Genomic DNA, 13,282 nt, shown 5'->3' on the forward strand with positions numbered 1-13,282 from the left:
ACCCCCCCACAAAAATAAAAATGTGCGTTGCTCCATATATTAGTCAACCATAATCAATTCTATTTGAATTTGAATGATTAACAGTTATTTGGGAACATCTTTGATTCCATGATAAAAATGTCTCTTTGAATTTCCATAGGAATAGTCCTCTCAGAAACTCAAAGGGTTCTATAAACATTAATGAAATTAGCCCCACAAATCTACTGAGGGAGAAGTAAAAATCATCATCCCTTTTTATAGGTGGAGACACGATGGTAAAAAGAAGTGAAGCAGCATGTCCATCTTCTCTGACGTTTTAGAATAAAGCCCATAGGTGAATTAAAATTCCACCTGTCATGCTGAAAGGAAAGTTTGATTTTTTCAGGATCTCAGAATTATTCTTTCGCATTCACCGAGAAGAGGGAAAATACTCATCGTGCAAATCAATGTAGCTCCATCTACTTCAAAGTAGCTTTGCTGATCTGTGTCCCCTGGGAGTCTATGCAGTTTGCCAGTTAGAACATAGTGTAGTTAATCCATTTCTTAGTATTACCAACAATCATCCACTGTGCATGCTTAATGTAGCAGGAGAGAAGATGGGATAGTTAAAGGAATTTGAAAGAGGATAAAATCAAAACCGTTCAGTGAAATGTATCCATCTACCCATTAGTCTATTGGTCAATCTCACTATTGGCTTATCTGTCTTTCTATTGGTCTCCCTGTGTGTCTGTCTGACTTTCTATTGGTCTGTCTGTGAGTCTGTCTGTCTGAAAGGCATGTTCCAGGCAGTCCTGATTTTTTTACACAGAAACAATGAACTTTGTGGGGGTGATTCTTTCCCTTGAGACATTTTCTCTCATTTTCTGGCCACATCTAGAACACAGAAATGCCAGTCAACACAGACTGGGATTTTGGAAGGAGCCTAAAGGAGATTTGCACTTGGTGAAGTGAAGAATTTGCCCCAATGAGTTTGGGGGAATGTTTTCAAAGGTATTATGGCTTCCCCTCATCCTCCCTTGGCTCTTGTCACGCAGACAGAAAGCAGAGGGCCAGAGTCCAAAGTGCAGGCAGTGCAATGTTTACTGGGGTTGCCAAGCAAGCATAATCTACAGCTCTGTATACCCATAGAGCTTTTATATTATCTTTTTCCCACCTCCTCCTTCTAAGCAGGCTTAATTATACTTCTAGTGCACACCCCTGCTCCCACCCCTTACGACGTTGGTCCCCAACGCGGTGCCCGACTCTGCCGTCCCAAGAATGGAGGGAATGCTGCCCCATAGCATGTGCTGCCCCAGGCACGTGGTTGCTCCACTGGTGCCTGGAGCCAGCCCTCTATGTGAGTATTCTTCCGCTGCACTGATATTGCTGTTTTCTTGTGCTTTGCGATTTATTATTTTTTTAACATTTTGCTCCAAAATGAGTGGTTCAAATAAAAGACAACATGCATATTATTTCAACGCAGAGTGGGAAGAATCCTATTGTTTTATTGAAAATAAAGGGAAAGGTGTTTGCTTATTTTGTGGGGGTGCTGTTGCAGTGCCGAAAAAACATAATGTCGAACACCATTTCCAAACTAATCATGGTTCTTTTGATATTAGCCATCCACTTAAATCTGAGTTTGATTTGAGTTGATTAATTTTCTTCTATCTGCCCAGCAATATGTTTTCACTAGACAAGTGGTAAAGTCTAAAGGTGCTTCTATTGCTTCCTTTAAAATTGCTCATCTGTTCACAAAGAAGAAAAAACCCTTTCAAGATGGTGAATTGTTGAAGGAAGCATTTTTGACGGGTGCCGATTGCCTGTTTCAAGGATTTCCTAACAAGGGTGAGATTTTGTCGGCAATACAAGACTTGCAGTTATCAGACAACACAGTTACAAGGAGAATACATGCAATTTCAAGTGACATGCAAACTCAGCTAAAGGATGACTTGGAAATATGTGACTGGTTTTCACTGCAATTTGATGAGTCGACAGATATATCGGATACAGCGCAGTTGGCAGTTATGGTGAGGATGATATTTAGGGACTTCACCATAAAAGAAGAGTTACTAAAAATATTGCCTATGAAAGGGCAAACAAAGGGTGAGGACATCTATAATTTATTCAAATCTTACGCAACATCAATTAGTATGCCACTACACAAGCTGCCTGCAATCACCACTGATGGGGCACCAGCAATGATGGGCAGTGCCAATGGATTCATTGCACTCTGCAATATGAATGAATCCTTTCCAAACTTTATGTCTTATCATTGCATTGTCCACCAAGAACCTTTGTGCATCAAAGTTCTTTCTTTTCAACACATCATGAATGTTGTTATTAAAATTATTAACTCTCTTCGAGTGAAACCTTTGCAACACTAACTTTTTAAGTCCCTGTTGGAAGATTTTGATGATAAACAATCTGATCTTATCTTGCACACAGAAGTACGATGGCTGAGCAAAGGTAAAGTTCTTGCAAGTTTTTTAAGCCTAATTGAAGAAATCAAAGAATTTCTGAAGTCCACAAATCAGAACTTGGAGCAACTAGAAGACTCCAGCTTGTTAATGGGAGGGGTAAAGAGTGAGGTTGTGTTTCAGCCAGGGTCACTGTTTCTTTGGCTTTTAGTGTTTCTTATACCTCCACCCATCCACCTCCAAACCGGTTGTTTGATATTGTCTTGGGAAAGGAATTCTACATTTGTATATCAACTTCCCACCATGCCCAGCAACACTTTAACTCTATTCCTTATATTTTCTTATTGGGATGTAACACCATCTGGCTAGGCAGAAGCAACATATGGTGTCTTTGTTCTTTGCTCAAACATAGTAGTAAGACACGAACAACTGTGTTTTAAAGACCTCAAAATTCAAATGGCTAAACAAAACCTAAAAGTCTATCTCAGGCAAATATACAGACCTGAATGCTGTATTGCCATCACCAACAAAATGCACATGGGGCAGTAAAGAACGCAGGTACAGATTCTTAAAGGTATTTAGGTGCCTAACTCCCATAGAAATCAATGGGAGTGAGCCACTGAAATATCTTTGAGGACATGGGCCCCAACTCTCATAGAATGTCCATTGGAGAATGTGGGCCTTTGACTGTTTCTCCTTATTTTCCTCAGTAGCTCATTTCTTCACATGATATCTAGATATTTATTGTCTCCCACAGATGAAATATGAAAAGGAATCAAGAAGGGGGGAACCTCACCATGGTGACTGAATTCATTCTACTGGGATTGTCCAACCACCGTGAGCTGCAGGTGCCTCTGTTCTCCATCTATCTGTTCATTTACATTATTACTCTGATGGGGAACATCCTCATCGTCCTCATCACCATAGACACAGCCCTTCAAACCCCTATGTATTTCTTTCTCCGAGTCTTATCCTTCTTGGAGATCTGCTACACCTCGGTCACCATCCCCAAGATGCTGGTGGACTTCCTCTCAGACAACAGGAGCATTTCCTATGTGGGCTGTGCTGCACAAATGTACTTCCTGCTCTTCCTTGGAATATCTGAGTGCTTCCTTCTGGCTGCAATGGCGTATGACCGCTATGTAGCCATATGCAACCCATTGAGGTACAGGCTTATCATGAACAGGAGGGTCTGCCTTTCATTGGTAGTTCTCTCTTGGTTTAGTGGTAATATGGTATCCCTAGTACAGACAGCCTGGGTTTTCACCTTGCCATTTTGTGGGTCCAATCATATTAACTATTTCTTCTGTGACATTCCCCCATTGATTAAGCTTTCTTGCACTGACACCTCTTCATATGAAATGCAGTTGTTTACAGCTACTATACTGGTCAACTTCACTTCATTTTCTCTCATCCTTGTGTCCTACATTGTTATTATCTCCACCATCTTAAAGATGGCTTCGGCTGATGGCAGACACAAAGCTTTCTCCACCTGCTCCTCACACCTCATTGTGGTGACACTGTATTACGGGAGCAGTGGCCTGATCTATTTAAGACCTAAGTCCATGAACTCACCGGACAGCAACAAAGTGCTGGCTCTGATGTATACAACCATCACCCCCATCTTGAACCCTATAGTCTACAGTCTGAGGAACAATGAGGTGAAAGGGGCTGTGTGGAGATTGTTGTGGCATGGGCTGAAAGGAAAAATATTTTCTCAAAGAAAATAATTGGGATACCGGTCTTGTTCTGAGATCAGTTATCCAACTGTACAAACCTTGAGCAGTTACTTTGATGTGAATGCCATTCACTGCTACAGTTGATGTAGTGTCCAAAAACTGCAAAATGAAACACACAAAAATGTTGAAAACATTTTGTTAATTATCTGGGGGGGTTGAAATTAGAAATTTTGGCCAGAAAAAGGCATCAAAATTTCAGAAATGTTGATCATAGATACTGCTGCTTGAAAGACACATTAAAATCACAAAAACTCATCTACATTTAATGTGAATATGCATGGCTTTCTTTTCATCTTAATTCAAAATTGCAATGAAATATGTTGTTGAAAAAGCTAATTTTGGAAAACAATGTTCATGTGCTGCAAGCTAACCATTTTGAGAATGATTTTGAACAAAATTTCACGAAAATTGTAGAAAATGAGCATGAGTAATAAACAATAAAGTACAATAGAAAATTTCACAAAAAAAGACAAAAATAGGTCCATTTGAAGTTACCAACTGAAAGTCAGGGCCGGTGCTTCCATTAGGCGACCTTAGGCAGTCGCCTAGGGCGCCAGGATTCGGAGGGCGGCATTTTGCATGCTACCTACAGGGGGCACGGGAGCCTCCGGTTCCGCTCCCGTCGCACCGCCGAAGAAGGACCTTCTGCCGATGTTTCGGCAGCAGCTCAATGAGTGCCGCTGTTGTCTGCAGCATTTTGGCGGAGCGTCCTTCTTCAGCAGCGCGACGGGATCGGAACAGGAAGCTCCCGTACGCCCCGTGGGGAGCGTGCAAAATGCCCCCTCCCCCTCAAATTCTGCCTAGGGTGCTAGAAACCCTGGCGCCACTCCTGATGAAAGTAATTTCATTTGTTTTGTAATTTTTTCATCATTTCTACTTAACACAGAGCAGAAAATGAAATGAATAAAAGGAGAGTTCTTTAGCACCGAAAAGATATTCACAAGCCCATCAGAAAAACATTTCCAATTTCATTGCAAATATAATTTCCCCATCAAGACTTTTCTCGGTGCCACTTAGTCTCATATCTGGCAGAGTCTGAAATCAATAAAGGGAGAAACCAGTAACTTATCATTAACTTGAAGGCAACTGGGAGTTTGTATTGTGTTTTATTACTTTATTTGTAGAAAGTGATTGCGTAGCATTAATGCTGATGATGCTCTTTTTACTTAATTTTCAGAGATCTCAGACACTGAATTGGGTCATTGCCAATTACATTTTAATTTTACACAGATCTTCCTGATTCTGGAAACCTAGAAGTGTTAGTGATAGGATTGTCTACTTTATCAGACATTTATCCAGGGCTCAATTTTGCAAAGGCACATGAATAAGCAACCTCATGTGGCAAAGTTTTCTAGATTGTAGTGGTTGGCTTTAAGTGACTCCTTACAGATGTATCCGAAGAAGTGGGCTGTAGCCCACGAAAGCTTATGCTCAAATAAATGTGTTAGTCTCTAAGGTGCCACAAGTACTCCTGTTCTTTTTGCAGATACAGACTAACACGTCTGTAACTCTGAAACCTTACAGATGTTGTTTTTTTTCCCTGAAATCCAAGGTGTCCAGGCTCTGGGCTCTGCAGCCTCTTTATTCATGAAGACTTTACTTCTGTTGTTAGAATGGAAGTGGGAGCATGAAATAAAATGCTTGTCTATCTCTGTATAGAGACATGGCCCCCATCTGTGTAGTATGATCGGTGATATCACAGGGTTTCTGCTGAGGGTTACACTCTCATATCTATAGGATATCTTCAGGGGTAATTCTGTGCTTAGACCTGGGCAACTCATGAGACCCAGAATCTCTTACTTCTCCCACCACAAGTTAGCTGTGGGACCTTGATGGAGAATCGCTTCTTGCCTCTCTGTGCCTCAGTTTCTCCATCGGCAAAAGTGGGGTAAATACTGACTTGCCACAGCCAGAGGTTGTGAAGCTGGCACAACTGATGTTAGTTGCTCAGAGAACCTGAGTTGGAAGGTGCTGTATAAATGTTAGGGGACATATTGTAATACTTTCAGCCTGAATGGGACCTTGTTCCATAAATAATCACATTGGTTTCTGTGGAATTGCTCAGGGAACAATTCAGATGATAATCAGTAAGGGCTCAAAGAACTGGGTAGTTATTCATCATTACTATTATCACAAATAAGAATAGGAACAATGTCTTATACCTTTTTTAGGGTTAGTCTAAAAATTGAATTTCTGTCCTGGAAGAAATGAATAATTTCAGAATATGGTGTTATCCGAAATCAGGCCAAAAAGTCAACCCTGCAGATTCTTCAGTGAAACAAAATATTCTGAAATATAGCATTTCAGTAAGGTAAAAATGTTGGGAGGGTTTCATAAATTGAAAATTATATTATATTATATTATATTATATTATATTATATTATATTATATTATATTATATTATATTATAGTTAAAATGATAAAGATTAAATCATTTTCCCCCACAATATAAATTTCCTAAACAAATTCCAGGCGAACATTCAGATTTTGTTTAATCAGCATTTTGTTACCAAAAACATTCATCTGAAATGTTTCAATCAGCTCTACTCTCCTTTACAACCCTCTACATGTCTATCCATAGTTGTTATATTGTCTGGCAGTCATATACTCACATACTCTAAGTCTCTGGAAGTTTCTTCATATTTTAGATTAATTATCCCCCACAACAATATTCATATTTTCCCCTCTCCTTTTTACTATCTCCAGTTTTCTATGAGCCTTTACTTAAAAAAAAAAGGCAATCAATTTTAGCTCTTGTCCATATATTATGGACAATGAATTATCAACAATTATTTAGGAATGTCTTTGATTCAATAATAAGAATATACATTTGCATATCCATACCACCTGCTACTTGAGAATCTCAACATGGTCTATAAATGAGTTAGGATCTGAGGCTAAAATAAGGTAAGAGTAAGTTAAAAATTGCTTACACAAGTAAGAGGTCTTCAAGTGAGCAGGAACTGATGAAATTCATGCTAGAATACTGAAGGAACTGACTGAGGAGATATCTGAGCCATTAGTGATTATCTTTGAAAAGTCATAGAAGATGGGAGAGATTCCACAAGACTGGAAGAGGGCAAATATAGTGCCCCTCTATAAACAGAGTGAGGAAAACCTGGGGAACTACAGGCCAATCAGTATAACTTCAGTACCTGGAAAGATAAAGGAGCAAATAATCCAGCAATCAATCTTCAAACACCTGGAAGATGATAAATTACTGCCACTGTCAAGAACAAATCACGTCAAACCAAATGACAGAGTAACGAGGCTTGTGGATGGGGGGAAGCAGTAAATGTGGTATGTCCTGACTTTAGCAAAGCTTTTGATACTGTCTCACATGACCTTCTCATAAACAAAATAGGGAAATACAACCTAGATGGAGCTACTATGAGGTGGATACAAAACTGTTTGGAAAACCATTCCCAAAGAATAGTTATCAGTAGTTGAGATCATGCTGGAAGGGCATAATGAGTGGGGTCCCACATGGATCAGTACTGGGTCCAGTTTTGTTCAATATCTTCATCAATGATTTAGATAATGGCAAAGAGATAAAAATGTTGGATGATACCAAGCTGGGAGGGGTTGCAAGTGCTTTGGAGGATAGGATGAAAATTCAAAATGATTTGGACAAACTGGAGAAATGATCTGAAGTAAACAGGATGAAATTCAATAAGGACAAAAGCAAAGTACTCCACGTAGGAAGGAACAAGCAGTTGCACACTACAAACTGGGAAATGACTGCCTAGAAAGGAGTATTGCAAAAAGGGATCTGGGGGTCATAGTGGATCACAAACTAAATATGAGTCAACAGTGTAACAATGTTACAAAAAAACCAAACATGATTCTGGGATTAGCAGATATATTGGAAGCAAACACAAGAAGCAGTTATTCCGCTCTACTCTGTGCTGATAAGGCCTCAGTTTGAGTACTGTGTCCAGGTCTGGGTGCCATATTTCAGTAAGGATGTTGACAAATTGGAGAAAGTCAAGAGGAAAGAAACAAAAATGATCAAAGGTCTAGAAAATATGATCTATGAGGGAAGATTGAAATCAGATTAACTATTTCTTCTGTGATATTCCCCCCTTGATTAAGCTTTCTTGCATTGACACATCTCAGTATGAAATGCAATTGTTTACTGCTAATATACTGGTTATCTTCACTCCATTTTCTCTTATCCTTGTGTCCTACACTGTAGCGCGTCGAACACCTGCTCCAGCCTGGAAGGGGTTGGAAAAGCCCTGCAGAGGGCTGGGGCTGGGCAAGGGAGTAAAACCCTGGCTGATTGGGGGAAGTGACCGCAGCTGGGGCCACGCCCCAAACTAGGCAACTGGGCCTTATAAGAAGACCAGGGAAGCCAGAGAGAGGCGACCTAGAGGGATGCAGGGCTGGGGGAAGGCCGTAGGAGCTGGGAAGCCCTAGGCCAGTAACTCCCCAGGCTGCAGGGCCTAGTTCTAGGCCTTCTAGGTGTTGGACTTGCAGAGAGGCAGCTGGAGGGTGGGTAAAGACAGCCAGTCCAAACTCCTTGTTGCCTGTGATGATCGGCTGATAGATTGCAGTCCACCCCAGGGCGCGGGGGCTAAACAGGGACTGGCAGTAGCTATGACTGAGGTGACATGGGGATAGGCGGTGGAGGGTTCCCCTGTGGTGGGGAAACCCAGAGAAAGACTGTGGGGTACTGCAGGAGGGAGAACCCTGAGATAAGGGCACTGGGGTCCTGGGAGCGACACGGGGGCCAATGGCAAGCGGATCACCGGCCTGCAGAGGACGTTCCGGGGTCTAAGAACTAATTCCCAAGGACATCCAGCAGGAGGCGCCACAGGGGTGAGTCTGCACTGTGGTGTAGTAAGTGCAGGCCCTGATAAAGGCCCAGTTGAGGCCTGATGCCTGAACTAAAGTATGGTCAAGACTTTGCTAACATAAAGCAGAGTTAAGCTGTGATCCAGAGGCAGGCCCTGTTCACAGAAGTTGGCAAGGAAAGGGCTGATGTTGCATAAACCTAGTGTAGTAAAGTATAAACATGGTACCAGAACACACTATACTGGAACATTCCACAGATAACAAGGAACAGGCTGACCCATCCCAATGACAGGGTCAAACGGGTAATATGATGGATAGAGTTGGAGAGGCGGCACCTTACTACGTAGAGGGGTTGTACCTTGCTACTTAGAGGGGTTGCACCTCATACATCAGGAGTGATGTGTAGCTTGTTTGTACCTGTGTATAAGAATGCATCCCTGGGGCGGTGTCTTTGTCCGGCCGAGGGGGCAGTGGAAAGTCCCGCCACTGACTGAGCCGAGTCCATTGCCAAGAGGCACTTTCTCATAGTATGCCCTGTAGAGTAACAAACTAGAGGGAACTGCCATTGTGTCCAAGATTGCAATAAACCTGGCCGATGTGACTTTGCATCTTACTAGACTCTGTGGTCATTGGGGGGGTTCTCGTCGGGTTTGCTGTGTCAACTATCTGCAGAGCTGGGGCAGCACACAGAGGGAACACAACCACGCAGCCGAGAGATACTAACAAGGAGACAGCAGAGCACCACACCGGTAGCACTCTGACAACATGTGCTACATACACCTGTATCATCTCCACCATCTTAAAGATGGCATTGACTGAAGGCAGACACAAAGCCTTCTCCATCTGCTCCTCACATCTCATTGTGGTGACATTGGATTACAAGAGTGGCAGCCTGATCTATTTAGGACCCAAGTTCACTGACTCACCAGACAGCAACAAAGTGCTGGTTCTCATATACACAACCATCACCCCCACCTTGAACCCCTTTATGTATCGCCTGAGGAACAAGGAAGTGAAAGGGGCTCTGAGGAGACTGTAGGGAGACAGGATGAAGCAAAAAATATTTTCTCACAGAAAGTAATTTGGGCACAGATCTTGTTCTGATATCAGTTACACAACTTTGCAAATTTGGAGTAGCTCCATTGACAACAATGGCATTCAATATTACGGTTTAACTAGTGTCCAAAAACTGCAAAATGAAAAATGCAAAAATGTTGTTAACATTTTGTCAATTTTGGGGGGGCTTGAAATTAAACATTTTAGCCAAAAAAGTCACTAAAGTTTCAGAAATGATGCTCATCTCTGTAGCTGCCTGACACACACAGAAAAATTACAAAAACTCATCTACAATTCAGATTAATATGCACAGATTTTTTTTTCATCTCAGCTCAAATTTACAATGAAAAATGCGGTTGAAAAAATTGAGTTTGGAAAATAATGTTGATGTTCTATATGTAAAAGCATTGTATGTTAGATAATATGTGCACATGATTGTCCTCTAATTATGCATATTTATTATGAATGGCTTGCCTAGATCTGGGAAAGAGATATGAACAGCATTACCTCTAGGTTGATTGCAAATTTAAGGTCAATCCTGATCAGCAGGTATTAATTCAATCATGAATGGTTGGTTGACTGTGGCAAAGTAAGCTGGTAGTACAGTCATTCCTTCCTGAGAGAAGTGTCCACATGTGAGGAAATTTCTTTCTGAATTCCCATGCATCACTGCCCTGTTTTGCCAAGGTTTGAAATAAATCACGGTATATGCGGGCATGGTTTTCCATGACCTTGTGTCTTCTGTAATAGATTACACCTTACAGAAGAATGATAGAGCAGATGTAAAATGCTACCAGAATAGAATGATCGGTCCTGGTTCTTCTCTAAAAGACTCTGGTGTAAATCAGAAATGACTGCATTGACATCAGAGGCATAAATCAGAGGAGAAATAGGACCTAAGCATTTATAATCTCATACAGAGGTGTGAATGAGTACGCAAGGTGCAAGGCAGTAGACATTTATATTCTACTCTCCTTTGTAGAATTGGTCCCTATACAGTAGGCCATTTGGCTGGTTGTTTTCCAATTTCTTCATTCTAGGCCCACTTTTCATAAGAAAAAATGCTTGAAACTTCTGAAATTAAAGCCATTGCACTGGCATAAAGGAGGGGGCTGAATCATGACCCATTTTGTAAGGCTCTCAATAAAATAATAGGAGTGGTAGCAGCAGAGCAGGTGAAAATTATTTCTGGTCACCAGGGGTAAAAGGAAGTCAGGACACTTACTGGTACGGGGTCGGGGTGGCTCTGGCCCCCAGAAGGGGCAGGGCCTCAGACAGAAAGGGCATGGCTAGGGGTCAGCCACCTGGTGCCCCCGTGTTGATTTAAAGGGCCCAGGGCTCCAGATGCTGTTGTTGTGGCAGTGGCAGCAGCAGCCGGAACCCCAGACCCTTTTAAATTGCTGGCCCCAGGGCAGCTGCTCCCTCTGCCCCCACCCCACTACGCCCGTCAGGGCGAGGGGCAGCGACCGTAAAGCACTGCCACAGCAAAGGACGGTCCTTAAAGTGTTGTCACAGCAGCACTTTAATGTCCCTGCCCCTTTTGCCTCCCCTGTAGGCGGCCCTGCTGGTAAGGACCCTACCAGGAGTGCCACCTACGAAGAAGGCAAAAGGAGCAGGGACAATAAAGTGCTGCTGCGACAGTGCTTTAATGTGGGCTAGGTATGGGCCGGCGCAGTTCTTACCGGTATGCCGTACTGAATCGCCTCCTACTGGTTCACTTTCACCCCTGCTGGTCACCAAGGCCCAGATCCACAAAGGGACTTAGCACCTCAAGACGAGATTAAGGGTACGTCTACACTACGGGACTATTCCGAATTTGCATAAACCGGTTTTGTAAAACAGATTTTATAAAATCGAGTGCGCGCGGCCACACTAAAAACATTAAATCGGTGGTGTGCGTCCATGGTCCGAGGATAGCGTCGATTTCTGGAGCGTTGCACTGTGGGTAGCTATCCCGTAGCTATCCCATAGTTCCCGCAGCCTCCCCCGCCCCTTGGCATTTCCGGGTTGAGATCCCAGTGCCTGATGGGGCAATAATCATTGTCGCGGGTGGTTCTGGGTAAATGTCGTCAGTCACTCCTTCCTCTGGGAAAGCAAAGGCAGACAAGCATTTCGCGCCTTTTTTCCCTGGATTGCCCTGGCAGATGCCATAGCATGGCAATCATGGAGCCTGTTTTGCTTTTTGTGATTGTCACCGTATGTGTACTAGATGCCGCTGACAGAGGCGATTCAGCAGCGCTACACAGCAGCATGCTTTTGCTTTTGCATGATAGCAGAGATGGTTATCAGCCATACTGTACCATCTACCATACCATAAATTGGTAATAAGATGGGCATGGCTACCAGTCCTTTTGCACTGTTCCATTTGCTGCTGTCATAAGTGCCCCTGGCTGCTCTTAGCCAGGGGCGCAAAAGCCAAAATTGGGAATGACTCCCTGAGTCAATCCCTCCTTTTTGGTATCTAAAAATAGAATCAGTCCTGCCTAGAATATGGGCAAGTGTACTAGAGAACCGCTGTATCAGAGAACCAGAGAGCACAGCTGCTCTGTGTCAGATCCTGCAGAAATTATGAGCTGTATGCTATTCACAGGGGGTGCTCCTGCAACAACCCCACCTGTTGATTCCGTTCTTCCCTCAGCCTTCCTGGGCTACCGTAGCATTGTCCCCCCACTTGTGTGATGAAGTAATAAAGAATGCAGGAATAGACACAGTGACTTGTTAGTGAGATATGAGTGGAAGGCAGCCTCCAGCTGCTATGATAGTCCAGACAGGACAGTAAGGAGTGTGGAGGAGAGGAGCCCAGCATCTCTCTGCTAGTTCAGGGGCACTTGAATCTTTTCTTTACACATGAAGGGTGGGGACTGATGGAGCTCAGCCCCCTGTTGCTATGACGACGATGGTTATCAGCCATACTGTACCATCTACCAGGAAAAATTAGGACCCGGCGACCTTGATCGACCTGTCCCAAGCAAGTTGGTATGGTTACCAGTCCTTTTGCACTGCCCCATGTGCCAATAGGCTGATGATGAGGACTGGTACCAGTCGTATTGTACCATCAGCCAGCCATAGCGTGGGGGGAGCAAGGATGTTGGTGTTGAGTGCTGCACCATCGCGTCTATCTGCAGCATTCAGTAAAGATAGGGTGACATGTAAAAGAGTCAGAGGATTGTTTTCCCTTTCGCTTCTGGGGGTGTGTGGGGGGGGGTGAGTAGATTGCCAAGCTATGCCCTGACCCACCTCGGACACTGTGTTTGACCCTAGAAGCATTTGGAGCTCAGCCAAGAATGCAAATACTTTTCGGAGGCTGCAGGA

General features: G+C 43.1%; 1 protein-coding gene across 1 annotated transcript; it reads left to right on the forward strand.

Moving 5' to 3' along the window:
* The first annotated feature begins 3,139 nt into the window (after positions 1–3,139).
* LOC123347415 (olfactory receptor 10A7-like) lies at positions 3,140–6,391 on the forward strand. The gene is made up of 2 exons (XM_044984832.1): positions 3,140–4,048; positions 6,359–6,391. The coding sequence occupies exons 1-2, from the start codon at positions 3,140–3,142 to the stop codon at positions 6,389–6,391; spliced, it is 942 nt and encodes a 313-aa protein (XP_044840767.1).
* Positions 6,392–13,282: the final 6,891 nt, after the last annotated feature.

The sequence above is a fragment of the Mauremys mutica genome, chromosome 13 (assembly GCF_020497125.1).
Source record: "Mauremys mutica isolate MM-2020 ecotype Southern chromosome 13, ASM2049712v1, whole genome shotgun sequence".
Classification (NCBI taxonomy): domain Eukaryota; kingdom Metazoa; phylum Chordata; order Testudines; family Geoemydidae; genus Mauremys; species Mauremys mutica.

What these genes read in the sequence shown, in the direction of transcription:
- LOC123347415 (XM_044984832.1), top strand. Translation starts at nt 3,140, where the DNA reads ATGAAAAGGAATCAAGAAGGGGGGAACCTCACCATGGTGACTGAATTC. An exon ending in ACAATGAGGTGAAAGGGGCT is followed by an intron (nt 4,049 to 6,358) that starts GTGTGGAGATTG and finishes ATCCGAAATCAG; the next exon opens with GCCAAAAAGTCAACCCTGCA.